The sequence below is a fragment of the Dermacentor andersoni genome, chromosome 4 (genome assembly GCF_023375885.2).
Source record: "Dermacentor andersoni chromosome 4, qqDerAnde1_hic_scaffold, whole genome shotgun sequence".
In the NCBI taxonomy this organism is placed as follows: domain Eukaryota; kingdom Metazoa; phylum Arthropoda; class Arachnida; order Ixodida; family Ixodidae; genus Dermacentor; species Dermacentor andersoni.
Window position 1 is genome coordinate 105,460,877 of NC_092817.1, and position 16,418 is coordinate 105,477,294.

The 16,418-nt window shown below is 42.3% G+C and overlaps 1 protein-coding gene across 2 annotated transcripts in view; it reads left to right on the plus strand.

Annotated features, from left to right (window-relative positions):
* Window positions 1–16,418, plus strand: part of LOC126536556 (protein lin-9 homolog) — an 85,030-nt gene that overhangs the window by 44,328 nt on the left and 24,284 nt on the right. For both annotated transcript variants that reach the window (XM_050183570.3, XM_050183571.3), the window contains exons 11-13: window positions 9,541–9,645; window positions 10,961–11,041; window positions 14,590–14,715. In XM_050183570.3, coding sequence (XP_050039527.1) covers window positions 9,541–9,645; window positions 10,961–11,041; window positions 14,590–14,715 — 312 coding nt within the window. The remainder of the gene's footprint in view (window positions 1–9,540; window positions 9,646–10,960; window positions 11,042–14,589; window positions 14,716–16,418) is intronic.

A 16,418-nucleotide genomic window follows, 5' to 3' on the forward strand; every position in this document is an offset into this window, starting at 1 on the left:
CTGCGTATATGGCACGGCCGTGCGGACCATATCCTGAAAACGATCTTGATGCTGACAGAGAGTGCCAACTGACAGCTCCGGACGCTGCGTTTCCGTTGCTGCGCGCTGCACAGTAAAGTGCAGTCCCACATTTTGAAAACGATCTGCAAAAGGGGCAGGGTGTGGCTTGTTCCGAGAGCTTTGTGAGCGCTATGTTCTCGCCGCCTTGTTAGCGTTGAAGTGACAGGCAGCGTGAAGGTACAGTCACTCGCTGCTGCGGGCTTTATTTTGAAAGCGGTCATCTTACAGGATGGATGGACGGGTGGACGGAGGGACATTTTTCTCGTTTGATAAGCATAGAAATGCCAGAACATTGAAAAGAAATTGTGCTTTTGCACAGTTACTACTTGAATTGGATTTCGCATTCCTACCAGCAGCTTCTTTGCGTTACAGGAAGCCAATCTTGAAGGCCATGCTTTGGTGCGCTACAATTGGCAACAGCTGTATGAGCAGGAAAGACATCACGGTGGCCAAGTTTTAACGTCACTATCGCTGGCGGCTGTCGTCCAGGTGTCACAACTCAAGAATCGCACGTCTGCTCACATGAGATTTTGCCGATTTTGTGCTTGTGCGTGTAGAACAAGGAAGAAAATAGTACATACTAACCATATGGTGGGCACTGAGCGACTAAGGCTTAAGCGGTCAGCCAATACATCAGGTTCAATGGGGGCTCGGTGGGGAAATTTCTGCGACTACGTTTAAACTGCAATTACATATTAAGCGGGTACGTATTAATGAGGTTTGACTGTAGTGGTTTCTGAGGAATGCAAATGGGTTTCCTTTTTCGGATGTACGACATCTTTTTTCCTTTAGTAAGCTTTCCTCCACCTTGCGAGCTTCCGCAGAACTGATTCGCCATAACCTATTAGTGTTCCACAAGGCAAGTAGAGAGCATGTTTCCTTTATCTGTCTGTATTTCACTCATGTTGAGCCTTACTTGGCATGCTCCAAGAGGCACATCTTCTGCTACAAAATGAACAATTCCTGTTGCAAATCTCCTTCCTCCACTGTGCCAAATTTTCTGCTCCCAGAGGTGCTTGAAAACTCCCTTGGTCGTTTCCATCCCTGACCTCTGCAGATGGCAAAAAAGTTCGTATTTTGAATTCATAGTATTCACCTCCATATTGAGAATTGAACAGTACTTGAACAGTAATTGAACAATTGTTCGCAGCACAACAATCAAGCTGGGAAACTTAATAAGTGAGAGCTCTTTGTGGATATTCGCCAGAATTGTCATGGAGCATATGTTCTTTATGGATGTTTAAGCATGAAATGTATGCTGGCACTTTCGGGTAGAGAGTTTTCAGATGCAAATCTTGGATGGCCCGTTGCATCCAAATACTCTTTATGTCGACTTCTGTTAATTCGGCTCTGACGGTATGGTCAAAACTAGTTGAATTACCTGGCAGGTGAATTGAACAAGATGCTGACAAAAAAAACACTGCTAATTCATTTGGCAGTATTTGCCCGATTCTATCATGCCTCTGAAGCAAATGCATGCCCTCTGTGTCCAAAGTAGAAAACGAATGTTTGTAATAACATTCATTCAATCAATCAATCAATCAATTTTTATTATTTCACAAAGTATTTTGAAGGTCAACATATATACATCAAACTGAATTGGGACTTCTTGCACCTAGTAAACATACAAAACCCTTAAAGTTCCTAAACAGAATAGAAATCTAACGCACGCCTGATTTTTTAGCAAGTGTTGTGCTGTGCAATATGTAGTGGCTGCTTTCTTAACATTAGCTTCGCCGCAATACACATGTGTTATGCGGTAAAGCATACAAATGTGGTTTTGGTTTTATAGTCACCGACCGTTTATTCGGATCTTACAGGGACTGCGGAAATGTCAGAATAAACAGGCATCCGAAAAAGCAGATTAAGAAAAAGAAAGAAATCCTTTATTTCCACGCACTTATTCGGGCTCAGCAGTAGGCTTGAAGAAATCGTGAATGCGACATTGCCGATGTTGCGTTTAGGCGCAATCAGATAAGCCTGAATCTCTGAGAGGGTCGTACGGTTACTATAGGCGGCTGAAAGCAGTCACTGCTTGTTCACGCTCCGCATGCGACGGCAGCGTAGCACATGGTGCGTCATCTTCCGACTCAGAGTCATCGTCCGGCGACGCAGCAGAAACCTGACGAATGATCTCACCCTCGTCGAGTTCTGCGCATGTCAGTACAGCAGTATCAGTACCTGTGAAACTCAAATGAGACGGTGTCCGGAATCGCAAGGCAACCACTGCGCAGTTCTCGGCAGAACATTTTCGGCGTCAGTAGGGAGCACATCGGAAGGCGACAAATCCTTGGCCTCCTTGTACCCACTTGCCAGCATTCCCCAACGCAGTCTGCGCGGGCACTGTCGGCAGCATTAGACAATTGATGCAATGTTTCCGTATGCCGCATTCCATCACCGCAACCTCGACACTGCACGCAAAGCAAACATCACCACGCCGTCACGCCGACACCAGTCGCACAAACGAAAAAGGTGGCCTACTCGCAGCATCGTGCACGAAGAAACAAATCAGCTGCTGGATTGTCTTGACATGGCCTACTAAGCTGAGACCGGAACTGCTGTATCTATGAACCAGGCAGAAACGATGATGATGAGCGGGGATTTGCAGTAGCGCCACTTTGTGGGGCGGCAAGGAGGCTCCATTCACAACAAAAATGACGTTCAGCAAGTCGAACCATGCACCGGTCAGTCGGTGCATGGTGCTCTCGATCGAGTTGGCTCAAGAAGTGCCCAAGAAATCAGACGAGAGGTTGCAAGGTGTCCGAACTTTCGCCAGTTGTTATACATTATGGTCTATGGGGAGAATGGCGGTGCTGCAAAGCAGACCGAATAATCGAGCATGTCTGAATTTTCTGAAGTCCAAAAAATCAGTCGGCGACTGTATATTTAATCACACTGCACATTTTCAGCTCAATTTTCTTGGGAAAGAAAAGGCATTCATTAGATTCGAGTCAATATTGTTATCGGACATTGTGAGCTACCATTATTGCTTGAAAATCTGCCTAAGGCAGTCTGAGAATAGGCATTTTCAACGACAGATTATGTGTGTTCATCGTCCTCTAAGTTCTGTTGAGACATACTGCCACTAAAAGGGTGGCTATTGGAGTCACCATAGGGGTCAGGTGTGTGCATGCTGACTCGTGAAGTCCGAAATACCCAGTGAACTTTAATTTTAGAATTTAAATAGGAAAGGTTTGGGTCCATAGAAATGCATGGGCGCCAGCCAGCACCTTCAGCCAGAAATCGAATTAGCCCAAAAATTGAGTTAATGGAAGTCTACGGTAATTAGTCTTCTCAGGTGTACACTTTTACTCCCACCCCCCATAAAAGGCTAATTAACAGTGCGTTACAAACAAGCACGAAAATGGGGCATGACTAAACAGAGAAAGCTCTTTATTTAAATGCACAGAGATTTTATGTCGTGGTATTTGCCTGTAGGCAAATACCTAGACTAGAGAAGTTGGAGGAAGGCCTCAGAAATAAAAAGGAGGACAGGAGAAATTAAAGGATGTAAATAATGTCGCTGGTCACCTTGATTTCACTGTTGACATTTTAAAGCGTGTACATTTTGAATCTTAACGTCAATTTTAAAACGTGGCCAATTGAATCAAGGCAACTCAGTGGCATGATGCCACTCTGACAGGCAGTGCAAGGGATCTAATGTGCAGTCAAAATTTCAGGGACCTCTTAGTATGGGGTCTGTTCAGAATCATCTTGTATGAGCTACTTTTTCCACTGCATGCTCTGCAGTCTAGTTCAGTGTTGTCAATGAGTTTCACAGAGCCACATTTGCAAAGCGGAGTATTCTGATTCTGGCCAGGGTTGTAGAGCTTTGCATATGCAGTTTTATGTAATTGCTGGCCGTGTAGAGTCAAACCCCGCATTAACGAAAGCCCAAGATAACGAAATTTTTACCGCAATGAAATACTTCCATATTCCTGACGAAAGCCCATAGGATTCAATGCATTTCATATCTCTGGACAAGGAAACATCACTAAACTGCAATGCAGCATCAATTAGATCTGCTGGAACATTAGACGCCATATTATCTACACACATAACACTAAGAGAGCACAAAATGTGCTCCAATGCATTTCGTCCTTATTTAAATTGCATAAAATGCCTCCACGGTGCGTTTGCGAGCCCACCACCATTTTTGTTTAGAAAAAGAGCAAAGCACTGGAAGCAATCGCATGCACCGGGAGCACTTCATGATCACCATCTTGTTTGTTGACCACCCGTGTCAGATGGCATGGCCACATGTCTTTACCAACATGTGACAACAGTTTTGCATACCTAGTGCAGTGTAATCAGCGGCTCGATGAGAAAAGTGCAACAAAATTAAGGAGATCCACATTTGACTGATGTGGACTTGTTTATGACACTTGAGATAGTGGCTGCAGCATTGGCTGCCATGCCTCCAGCCATAATTGAGTGATTGTATGAGAATATGCATCCCCTGCTTCAAGAACGCTGGTTTCAGTACCACCCAACAGGCACCGAGTGCGGATTCGGCATTGCCAGAAGTAGATCTGCATGGAGGGGCTGTGTTGGTTGATTGCTTTTGGGGATACAAGATATGGTCCCTTTCACTCTTGGAACTGGATGCATTAAAGTCTACGGCCGACACATTGTGCACTAGAGGAACACTGCTGCGCCGTGTCTGTTGCCGAGTTATACGAAATGCTGCAAAAGGGATCACATCTCCAAAAGCTATCAACCAAGAAAACCACTCCATGGCAGTCCCATCATCACTAATTGACGCACAGGGTATACTTTGTGCTGTCAGCCATGCAGTTCTATAGCCTCAAGCAAGGCTTGCCAAATTAGGCTAATGGAATATCGAAAGTTTCGACACTTTCGACTGTTGAACTATAGATAGTGCTGTGCAGCCTCCTTTCCTTGAGAATGCAACACATGCATAATTACATAATTTTTCAATGCGACCAGTTCAAAATGCACGGTAAATGCAGCATGGCTTCAAGTATGGATGTGAAGGCTGGTTGCATCACAGAGACCCGGGGTGGTGGCCACGTGGTGATAGAAATCATATTCTTGTGTTAGGTCTGTGCTGCCAAAAGGTAAATGCAATGGGTGTGCGACAAGACAAGAAGGGAAAAAAAGAGGACCCCCTGCATTCCCAGAGGACTGACATCAGAGGACTATAGTTAGCCCTTGTCAATTGCATATAAGTGAAGCATGAAGACGGGTTGAAGGGCCTGTTCAGTGGTGCATAGTCAGCTTTCAATGATGTAGGTGTTGTGTGGTCTTCATCCTATGTACAGGCTGAGTGGAGTGCATGTGAGTGGTTTGGTTTGTGACAGCGCATGACTGCCACCTCCGATTTCTGGGGTGTAACCAGCCACCAACCAAAGCAGTGTGGTACATTGCACATGTTTTGAACTGCTTGCATTAACCCTTTCAAGGTCGATTTTTTTTTTCGCCATATGCGACCGCCCAGGGTCGATTTTTTTTCGCCATATGCGACCGCCCAGGGTCGATTTTTTTTTATTACAGATTCCAATTCTTCTGAGGGACCTATTTCTAAAAAAAAATTACCGTAATTTTTCTAGGGTGACTGTAAAGTGAGAAAAAAATATTTTGCATTGGTGTATTATGTACTGTTTATTCATGAATAACAACAATAAAAAAAGGAAATAAACTTATAAGAATTGAAAATTTGATGCATTGTTATGCACAGTTCAAGGCTTAGAATATGCGCGCACAAGCATATTTCGCAACTCTCAAATTTTCCTGCTCTTGCACTAATATTTACGTCCATAGCGTAATCGAACTGTGTAGGTGAGCGCACTCAAGAAAACTGTATGGTTGTGGGCCCGTCAAAAAAGCAAGACGTGTGACAAACTTCCACTAATCTTCATCTTATCACCGACCAGAGGCAATTAGTTTTCCAGTTTTCGCGCGTCTCCAGAAAAGAAAAGGAAACGCATGCAAGGCGGCATCCTTCCTATGCGCACTCCTGTGAGCACTAAACGAACGAGAAACAGGCAGTTGCCCTTTGAGCGATTAGTAACGAGATAGCCATCAGTTTTGTGAGCGCAAGAAGCTGAAACCATTATGCAAAAAAAGAAGTGAGGCGTGCAGACAGGACACAAGAGTAAAGAAGTGTACAACACAGGACACTTGTGTCCTGTCTGGACACCTCACCTCTTTTTTGCATAATGAATCCTTACCAACTAGCTCAGCTTTCTGTCGTTGTAAGCTGAAACCGCCCGCGGAACAAAACTCAAACTGCCGCCTGCCTGCGCGCGTGCCAACGTGCGAGCTGTAGTATGTAGACACGCCGGAGCAAACTAGCTCTAAAACAAACCATGCAACGAAAACCGAGAGAGGGAGGCGCAAGAAAAAAATTTCCCTGCATTCCCACATAGTGGTAGCACATGCCAGAAAAGAAAAAGTTAGGAAATAGGCGCACTTTTTAAATGTACTGACGGCGCCGTAAATATACGGCATCGACCATTTTGGGCTTGTTCGCGGCGCTGTATATTTATGTCATTGGCCCTGAAAGGGTTAAGAGATGATATAATGGATGGTAAAGAATGTCTGGAATTGACTCAGTTTAATTTCATTAAATGGTTATTTTCAAAGTGCTGTTATTCAGATGATTTCATTCAAAAAGGCAAGTTCAGCATTTTTGACAATACCAGCAGTACAGAAGATTAATTTGCACACTTGTGCTCAGTCTTGTGATCAGTCTGCTTAAAATTTTGTGATGGTCAAGGCAATGGGTGTGTGTTCTGTGTTCGGCTGTTAGATAGCCCAATGTGTGGTGTGTTGTTGCAATACCACAAAGAGCAGATGTTACGTACATGCAACATTGACCGTGCTCTGCTGGCACTTTAGGCTGTATTGCACAAGTTCAGCCTGCTGCTTTCTGCGTACACATGAGCCTAAACCATCCTGTATATTAAGCACTCCAAATACATGGTAAGCATGCTCACTGTAGTTGGTGGCCAGTCACCCATGGGCCGGAATGCTGCGCTTCTGCAGACCTCAATCTAGCCCGTTCACTTCACTTCTTCGCTTCATTACCTTAAGGACCTCCATTTAAGGGGTAATACATAAGGGGTGGGCTAACAAATGAAAGTTACAAAAAAACGGTCTTCGAGTAGGACAGTATGCTGTGACGTTTTTGGCATAAGTTGATGGACACGTGATGGCTGCAATGTCACAGGGAAGGCCATTCCAGCCCACTGCTGTACGAAAAAAAAAAAAGAAAATGAGGCAGCAAAAGTAATAGCGCAAGCATTGAGCATTCAATTCGATACGGATTGGTAGTATAGCGGGGTATGCATGTCGGTGTGGTTATGTAGGGTGCTTGAGTGAGGAAGCTGTGAAAAAACTCGTGAAGCAAACAGAGGCTGCCGACGCAGCGATGCACAGGAAGATCTAGAAGACCAGTTTCACATTTGAGGGAACCGTTCTCATGATCTTGGATACTGTAACTGATGGGCCACTTGCGCAAACATGCCAGCATAGTGGCAAACTTGTGATGGTTTGCCACCTGCCACCACCTTGGCCAGCAGTGAATTTTCACTACAGCCATACTGCCTTAGCCTAACCAGAGCTGCTTCATCGGGTGTTCGTGACCAAATTTACAGTTTGGTGCTGAATTGACATACATCTACTCTTGGTTTTAAGTTTTATTCTCACCATCTGTACAGCTTTTGAAAAGTGAAGAAACCACCTCATCAACGAAAGTGAGAGTATAACGGACAACCTGAATGGGGCCAACTTTCTTCACGGTTGGAATGTCTCTGACATTGTGTGTAGGGATCGTGCCTGAAAAATTGGTCTAGTCACCACTCTGTGTTTAAAACTTTGGTCAGTGTTATACATTAGTTCAATGAAAGGACGTGGCCAGTGCCGTAGGGATGTTGGAATAATCAATCAGGTCTGACAGATTGGTCAGCAACTGTAAACATTGGAGGAAAGAAATAAAAAAAAGAACCCTTATGGGGGAACATAACATGTGGCATTCAGCCTTTCGCAGTGCAACATCTTCCAACATCATCTTCTTCCTTGTATCAGTTTGCAAATGCACACTTCACACGTTGAATCCTGTGAACAGCACACCTTACATGACATAATAACTGAAAGCCGGGCGAGTTGGCATGGATTCATTATCGACTACAGCACGACAGAAAGACAAAGGATGAGAACAAAGCGAACACGTGGAGGACTGACTCTCAACCTCATTTATTTGATGAAACAAACAAGAGGCAAAAATAATACACATGCTCAAGCTACATGTGTTATGTAAACATTTCTGCAGTCTGCTCCTTCCGCTCTTTTTCCACATATGTGCATTTTAAAGGGACACTAAACAGAAAAAATGAGTTCTTTTGCATCAGTAAATTACCTTTCTGCAATACCAAAAACACCACTCTTACCACGATACGACGCTTGGTAAGCCAGAAAAAGCGCACGAACAAAAGAAGGGTGGCGACGCCTCCTTCAAGTTCTCGCACCTGGTTGCTGTGATGTCATGGATTTTGATGGCATCTTCTAGGGCCCACCAATTATGTGTAGCGGTACAGATTCACTGCATTGTGTTCTAAAGGAACCAAATATTCAACATGGCAAGTTTTGGGAACATTTACTCAGCCAATGCGGCCCAAATGCGAAAACGTACTTTGGAATCCCTGACGTTACACTGACGTACCGGCGTCGGGGTTTCGGCACGAAATTCAAATACTGATACTTCAACCTTCATTTTCTCATCTAATAATCAAACTATTATATTGAAATGACTGCCTGCAGGGTTCTCAAATAATGCCTTATTAGTCTAAACTGATTTATTGTTTCGCTTTAGTGTCCCTTTAACATTATCAATACAAGAAAGTGAGATAATAAGGGGTACACTAGATTGGCTTCAAGAATGTCATGTGATGGTTCCTCCTATTTCTTAATATTTTTCCCATGCTCTAAATGAATTCTTTGTTTTTGGCTTGTCTTGCCTATGAACTGTGTCAATGGCAATGCAATTTGCATACTGAAATTGTTGATTGTACATGTTTTCAAATTTATATTCATTTGTTCCAAATACCTTCAAATCTTTTAACACTAATTCAGACTGAAGCCATTACTGAATAGCTAGTATTTGATCGAGTTATATGAGAATATTCAACGTTTAGTTGTTCACGAGCCTAAATTTAAGTGACCTGTGCATGACTTGGAAGCTGATTAGCAGGCAAGTTCTGATGCTTACACTTCACACACCCCTTTCCCCCTTTCCTTTCTTTTTCTTTGACTCTGCTAGAAGCAATTTTTGACACCAAGGTGTGATGTCATGTGTATTAGTCCATATGGAACAACTTTGCCCAGCCAATATCAACCAGTGTCAATTAATGGACCACGGAGTTGGTACATTGACTAGAGTTGTAAAAGCTGCCTTTCTGAACAAAGAAAGCCAAAGCACATTTTATAATTTCTTGTATGTCCTACCCTTTCACCCAGGATAATGATCCACTCCTAGGTGCCTCTCCACTACGTTCTGGGCTCCAGTCCGTCGATGAAACATCCACTGTTGGCGGGTTCCCTGTCGAATTTCTAACACTTATGGTAAGTGAGCATATCTGCAGTCTTGAACAACAGGATTGTGGAAGTTAATCAAATTTAATAAAATTCTGTTGGGATTCAGTTGAGTCCATTTATAAAAAAAACTGCTGGCACGTAAGAAAGTAGTGCAACATCACAAAAAGTACATGCTAGGGAAACTGAATTTAACTTAAGTGCAGCGGATGTCTTACTGAAAAATTCAAGTAAACCAGCAGATACTACGATTTGACCTGACAGAGTTGGAGCATCAGTAGGGCTTGTGCATGCGAAGTCCAAAAAATTTAACAGCATCCCGTAAGCTTTTCTACGTAGAGCTTGTTAAAGTGCTACAGTGTTTAATAATCGAGAACACCAGGGTATTTGGTGCACAGAAAAATTGGTCTGGAACTTATAATAAAGTGACTGCTCTGTGGCAGCTTATTCTGATTGTTTACGTTTGGTTGAATTTAAGTTGAGAAGTACTCCTTAGGTGTTAAAGAAAGTCCAGGGGTACGTGCAGACAGGACTTTGGAGCAGAAAAATTGTGGAAATGCCAAAGTCTTTAAAGCTACATTGTAAGCTTTTTCAGACGATAAAGTGAGTGTCTGCGAAATATCTTTTGCCGTTCGAGTGGCTGATTATGGTGATAATGGTGTTGTTGATTCGTCTGAGCCAATGACAAAGGGCACGAAAAATTGAAAATGAAGTTGATCATTTGAACTTTGCGAATGCAACAAGACCACAGAAGTACACTACAGGTAGACGGCACAGCATGCTCCGAAGCATCTTTTCTCCATGTACCGCAAGCTACGCAATCCGCTGTTTACGTTTGCTATGCATCACGTGCATAGAGTGCAGGAAAGAGTGGGAATTGGTAGCGTTGACAGAGTGCTGATGTGGCAATTGATTTGGCAGCGCAGCTGGTTTGGCACATTACCAGGTAGCCAGCAGTTTGCTGAAGTTTCGAAGTGCTGCACGAGAAAAGTTACTAGCAGCGTCAGGAGCTGCTAGTCTCAGGGCAAATTGGCAGGAGTTGATCAGTAAATGTTCATTATGAACTTATATCCATTTATGGAACATTTTGGTATCATTAAAGTCAGTTTTTAATGCATGATTTTATTTTTCTATGAGAATTGCAAGAAGGAATTATGATGTCTTCGTTATTTTAAATAGGTAATTATAACAAGGTTTGACTACTTCACTTTTATTAACCCTGCCATGATGTAATTTTTGTCAGAAGGAGTGTGAATTATCTACATATCTAGACTGTGTATATTGTTTTTGTTCTTGTGTGAGTGTTGTTTAATGTATGTGCTCATGCATAGTTCTTTCTTTCCAGGTCCAGCTGTCCAAGATCCTTACTGTAAAGAAGCAGAAAATTGAGAAGTTAAGAGACATGAACACTCAAGCAGAGAAGATGGTAAACTTTTTTCTGATCATATGTTAGTTGATGTTCTGTGTTTTACAGTGCCACATTGGATTGAGGAAGCAGTTGCTGTAGTTATGGCCAGGGGTGACTATAATTTGCCAGTCATGTAAACGGGACATTTTATGTAATGCAAGCTGGCACCATATTTTCACAGTGGCAACAATAATCATGTCCTGCATTTATGCCAGTTTTCAGATGTACAAAAGCTCTTGTCTGATTGAAAATGGGATTTGGACATCTTGGAGCACCGGTAGTTGCCTCTACTTCTTTTTAATCTGGCAGCTACATTTTGGTGAAGCTTAAATACTAATTTGCTGTGTTTCTTGATCTTGTTGCATCATAAAGAGCCCAAGATAGTCGCCATAAATTAGGACCTATCCGCTGTGGTGTCTCTTATAGCGTCATCGTTGCTTTGGGATGTTCCGACTCCATGAATCAGTTAATCAAGTTGGGGGTACAATCGTGGGTTTTGCCCAAAAAGTGCACTTTTAATCTGGTTTCTTTTGGACTCCTAAATCTTGAAATAAGTTCCTCACCAATATTTGGTTATGTGCACAATAGAAAAGAAGAAAGGGAGCTTTTTTACTCGTGAGTGGTACGTATTTGCCATCGAAAGCACCTGCTAAACGCTATTTTCAAAATGTGGCCATAGAGCACAGGAGAGGAGCCCACAATTCACTTGTTAGAAAGCTTCTTTTTTCACTCTTTAAAATGATGAGAGACCTATGGAAAGTATTAAAAAACGCCCCTCCCCCCACCCCCACAGCAAAAAAAATGAAAGAAAGGCACATTTTTGGCCACAGTGAGTCCGGATTGCCTGCAACACGAAAACTGAACTCGTGCCATCCCATATTTTGTGTAAGGTATTTTGCTCAGTCATATTTTTGTTATTGTAGTAGGGACTGGTCATCTTCAAGTTACTCTGTATTTTTCCGCTACTAGTTCATTGTTATCAGCTGCTGTTCAGTGCTGTGAGGGACTATGCACAATGTCTTCTATGTGGAGAAGCTTTGGGACGTGAATAAGCCCCGCAAAACAGAAGCATTTTATGCTGAGCTGCGTAAACTTGAAGGAGAGGTCCTAACCTATGCAAAAGGAGTGGCATTCGATTGAGCATGGTCGCCCAGAGAATAAAATGGCATGTTTTGAAATCTTTGAATTGATTTTTCTTGGTTGGCGCTTTTTGGCCAATTTGCATGTTTAGGAAAGACAAAAACTGTTTGCAAGATTGTTTTTGAACTGAAAGTTTACGAGGAACAACACTGTGAACGGGTTGAATTTGTAAATTGCTTCTACCAAGAAGAAAGTTATATATTTCTGGATCACATTAAAAAAAAAAATGCGGTTTCTGCACCAAAAGGTATAAAATTGCAAGCAGCTGGCGCTATTCTGTAATTATAAGACGTCCAGAAGATTTCTATTAAAAAAAAAATTTATGTATCTATAGTTTTCCAAGTTATAGTTTTCCTAAAGTGGCGCACTCATTTGCTCAATGGGACATGTATAACTTTTTTCTATTTACACTAGGGCTATGAAATTTACTAAGTACATGTTTTAATGACAAGAAAACAAAGCATCCCACCAAATTTTGTTAAAATCGGCGTGCCGGTTCAAAGGTCGACCTTTCTGCTGAGCACCCCACCTTAACCCTTTAAGGGCCGAAGACAGGTGAGCTCATCAAGTGCGTGCTTGCAAAAAAGCTGGAACGACGAGACCGGCTCGTCTAGCGCTTTTTTTGTGTTTCATGATTTCATGCCTGAAGATGATTTGAGCTGCTGTGTTGAGGGGGGGGGGGGGGGGAGGTAAGCGCTCTGTGCTTCTGCCAGGTGGCATGCATTTATTTTGTGCCTGTAAATAACATCAGATGACAGAAAGAGCTTTTCAAGAGTGAGTTTGGATGCATAATCTCACTTTTGTGCAGTGAAATCCTAGCTTCACTGGAGTAAAATAATTTTCCCTAGTAAATTTCACCTTTCTCACAAAAATTTTTCACGTGGTCTTGCTTTACGTGATTATGAAATTCTTTGCACATGAATATAGGAACATGAACTCTCTTGTGTGGAGTGAAGCCCACCTTCTTTACAGTGTAAAAAAATTATTGCCCCAGTAAAATTCATCCTTCGGACAAATTTTTTTCCATGGTCTTGCTTTATATGATAATAAAAATCGTTTGCACAAAAAAAATGCAACCTCAAGGGACCAGGAAAATTCGTTCCGTTTATCAGAAGTTCCATTTACTGAGAGACATTGCAGAGAGCATCGCATGAATACGAAACCAACCAACCATGAGGATGGTGTTCCATATAAGTGGCCGTTCCGTTTAGGTGATTTCCGTATATCGAGATTCCACTGTAGTTTCATTTTGACTCAAGAATGAACAGTGTTGGCTACATTTTGATAGACAGACGACCTTGGGGCCCAGCTCACTGACGAAAAAATAATCAAGATGTGATGTCTCGGATGAAGACACGCGCCACGGCTGTGCTGCAAAGGATGTCATGAGGCCTTCGCTGCTTGGAGCGCTAATCAGTCACGTGATACCTAGAATTGCAGCTTCAGCACTGCTTTTGTGCGAAATAGAAATAGTGTGTTTTGTTGTAGGTGTAGCGTGCATGTGCTTGCGACACATGCACACTAACATGAGTTAACACTAAACACGAGTTAAAGATCTACAACAGGAACCCATATTGTATTGGAAACATGCGAGGCAAAATAGGCAGCGACTATCAACGCTTCTCAACAGGTGAACCAAACCGTTTTTCCAAGGTCGAAACTTGCCGTGCTGCCGTCACATGCGCTGGCTGTAGTTCGCACTGGCTGCAATGCGGGGAAACGTGGATGGCGTCGGCAGTAGCTCTGTCTCATCTTTCACTGTGTTGCTTCATTGGTGCTGCTATAGATTCATTCAGTAAACAAAAGCGTGTTAATGTAGTAGACACTTGTTTACTGGTTTCCTGATGCCCTTGATAAGTTGACAGTCGGTTAATTGGGACATTTTTTTTTTGCAGTGCCGGGAAATCCAAATTAACGAGGTTTTACTGTAGTGGATATTTAAGTGCACCAGGAACAGCAGATTTTGAGTTCTGCTTATCTCATCTGTCAAGCCATACTTCTGATGAACAGATTTTTACAGTCCCTTCAAATGCACTTTAGGGGTAGTTCACTGTAAATTTCAACCTTGATATAGTATAACAAGTTTTAAAATATTACATGCCAATATCAGCATGTAACAAATATTCACTTCACTGTAACAATATTCAAAGAATATTGGATATAACAAAGGTATTCTTGCACCAGATGCAACTTCATTCCAATGTGTTTTGACTGTGTCACTATGTGGCCGTGTAATGAGACATTTAAACAGACCACAAACATTGGCCGTAGTTTGTAACACAGCTGTGAGCACACCAGTTAGTCCACCCACTTTTGAAATGTTGCACAGTCAGTGCAATAGGCAGTAAGGGGATGGTTATTGTACTTGTCTTAACTGGGTGGAAGCAGAACTGATTTCTAACAAGTTATTGTGGCCTTGTTTGCAGACGTCGTATGGACAGGTGATCGAGCCGGAGTTTAAGAAGCGGTATGCAGCCCTCATCATGGAGTTTGAGGCACTCAACAAAGATCTGGAGGAATCTCTGGAAGGCATCATGACCTACTGTGAAAGGGTATTTATATTACTGCGCTACCTTCCTGTGTTTCTGTCCACTACAAACCATTCTTGCCACATTGTGTTCTGTACTTGCCAACAACTTTACTGTCTGCAACTGTGTCTAGAATTAGATAAATATGTGATTGTGCTTCTGGTGGGTAAGGTGTTCGCTTAATGAGCCAAGTATTGACAGCTTGGACCTGTTTGTGGTTAGCACTTGGGAAGGAGATGAGGGAATAATGCATTTTTTTTTAAATTTAGCCTCAGGTGCATTGAATTTACTTTATTCTCACGTGCGTAACCTGCGCACCAGAAATTCAATAAAATTATGTACACTTTACTTCCGTAAATTTGACCCTGACAGGACCAGCAAAATTGATCAAATTATCCATCAAATTAAACAAGATGTGGAAAAGAACAGCAAAACACACTGTTGATTCATTTAGCAATATTTGTCCAGTTCTGACATGCTCCCGAAACAAAAGCGTTCCCACTTTTTGCATGTCCGTAGGAAAAAACTAACGGGGAAATGGCATTAAAGCTCTTAAATGACGTAGAAATGTAACGTGCACTCAATCTTTAGCAAGAAATGTGGGCAAGGGTCTAACATGTCTTCCAGAATGGGTGACCAGTTTCCTAAAGTCACCTTCACCACATAATGTTTTTTTTTTTAAACCTTAGTTTTGCCGCACTGCATCCGTGTTAAGCAGTAAAACATACGAGCATCACGAAGGCAGTTTGGGCTTTTATCCGATCGCACTACGCAGGCTATTCTCAGCTCAATCTTCTTTAAAAAAAATGGTGCGCAATGGAATCGGGTAAATACTATCGTAATCGGACATTCTAAGCTATGGTTATTACTTGAAAATCTTCCTTGGGGGTCAGGCCGAAAATAAAAATGGGAGATAAGGTGTACTTAATGTAATCACTGCCCCCTAAGCTCCATCGAGACAGACGCTTCCATTAAAGGGGTTTCTATTGGGGTCACCATAGGGGTCAGGCACATGTGTGTGACTGGTCAAGTTCGAATTACCCAGCAGAGGCCAATTTTAGGATTGAAGCATGGAAAGTTTCTTCCCATAGAAATGCATGGGCGCCAGCCGGTACCTTAGGTCGTAATCTAATTAAATGCAAAATGCTCTTGCTCCACAAAACACTATAGTCATCATCATAAAAGACTACTTTTCTTTTTTAATTGAGTTATTTAGTTATTTATGCTACTTATACAAATAACAGTTTTTCTTACCCTAAGAGTTTTGCAATGATGTGTGGGTTGGAAGAAGGAGTGACTTACATATCATGCAAATATAGTATGAAAAATGCATGCAGGGATATGCTATAGAATAAAGGCTGTTGATGTACGAGAGGTGGTTGTGTCACATACAGCCGGTAATGTCTCATCTCTGGATATTTTTGAAAATAGTGCCCAAGGCAGTCATTTATTTGTGTTGAAATCGTATCCTCATGGCAGTTTTGCTAAAGCATAAAGGATAAATGTTTATGGATGAAACCTTTATGTAGAGATCGCTTACCCACCAAAGTCTAATAAATGAATGTTCTGGCTGAAAGGAGAAAGGCTGTGGTCATCTGATATCACCTAGTGCCATACAATGTTCTGAAAAATATTATTCATAAGGTGCGACATGTGCGGAGATGGACCAAGACAATGAAACGGTAACTGCAGACACTGTAGGTTGAATGAGCTAATTTGCCATGGCA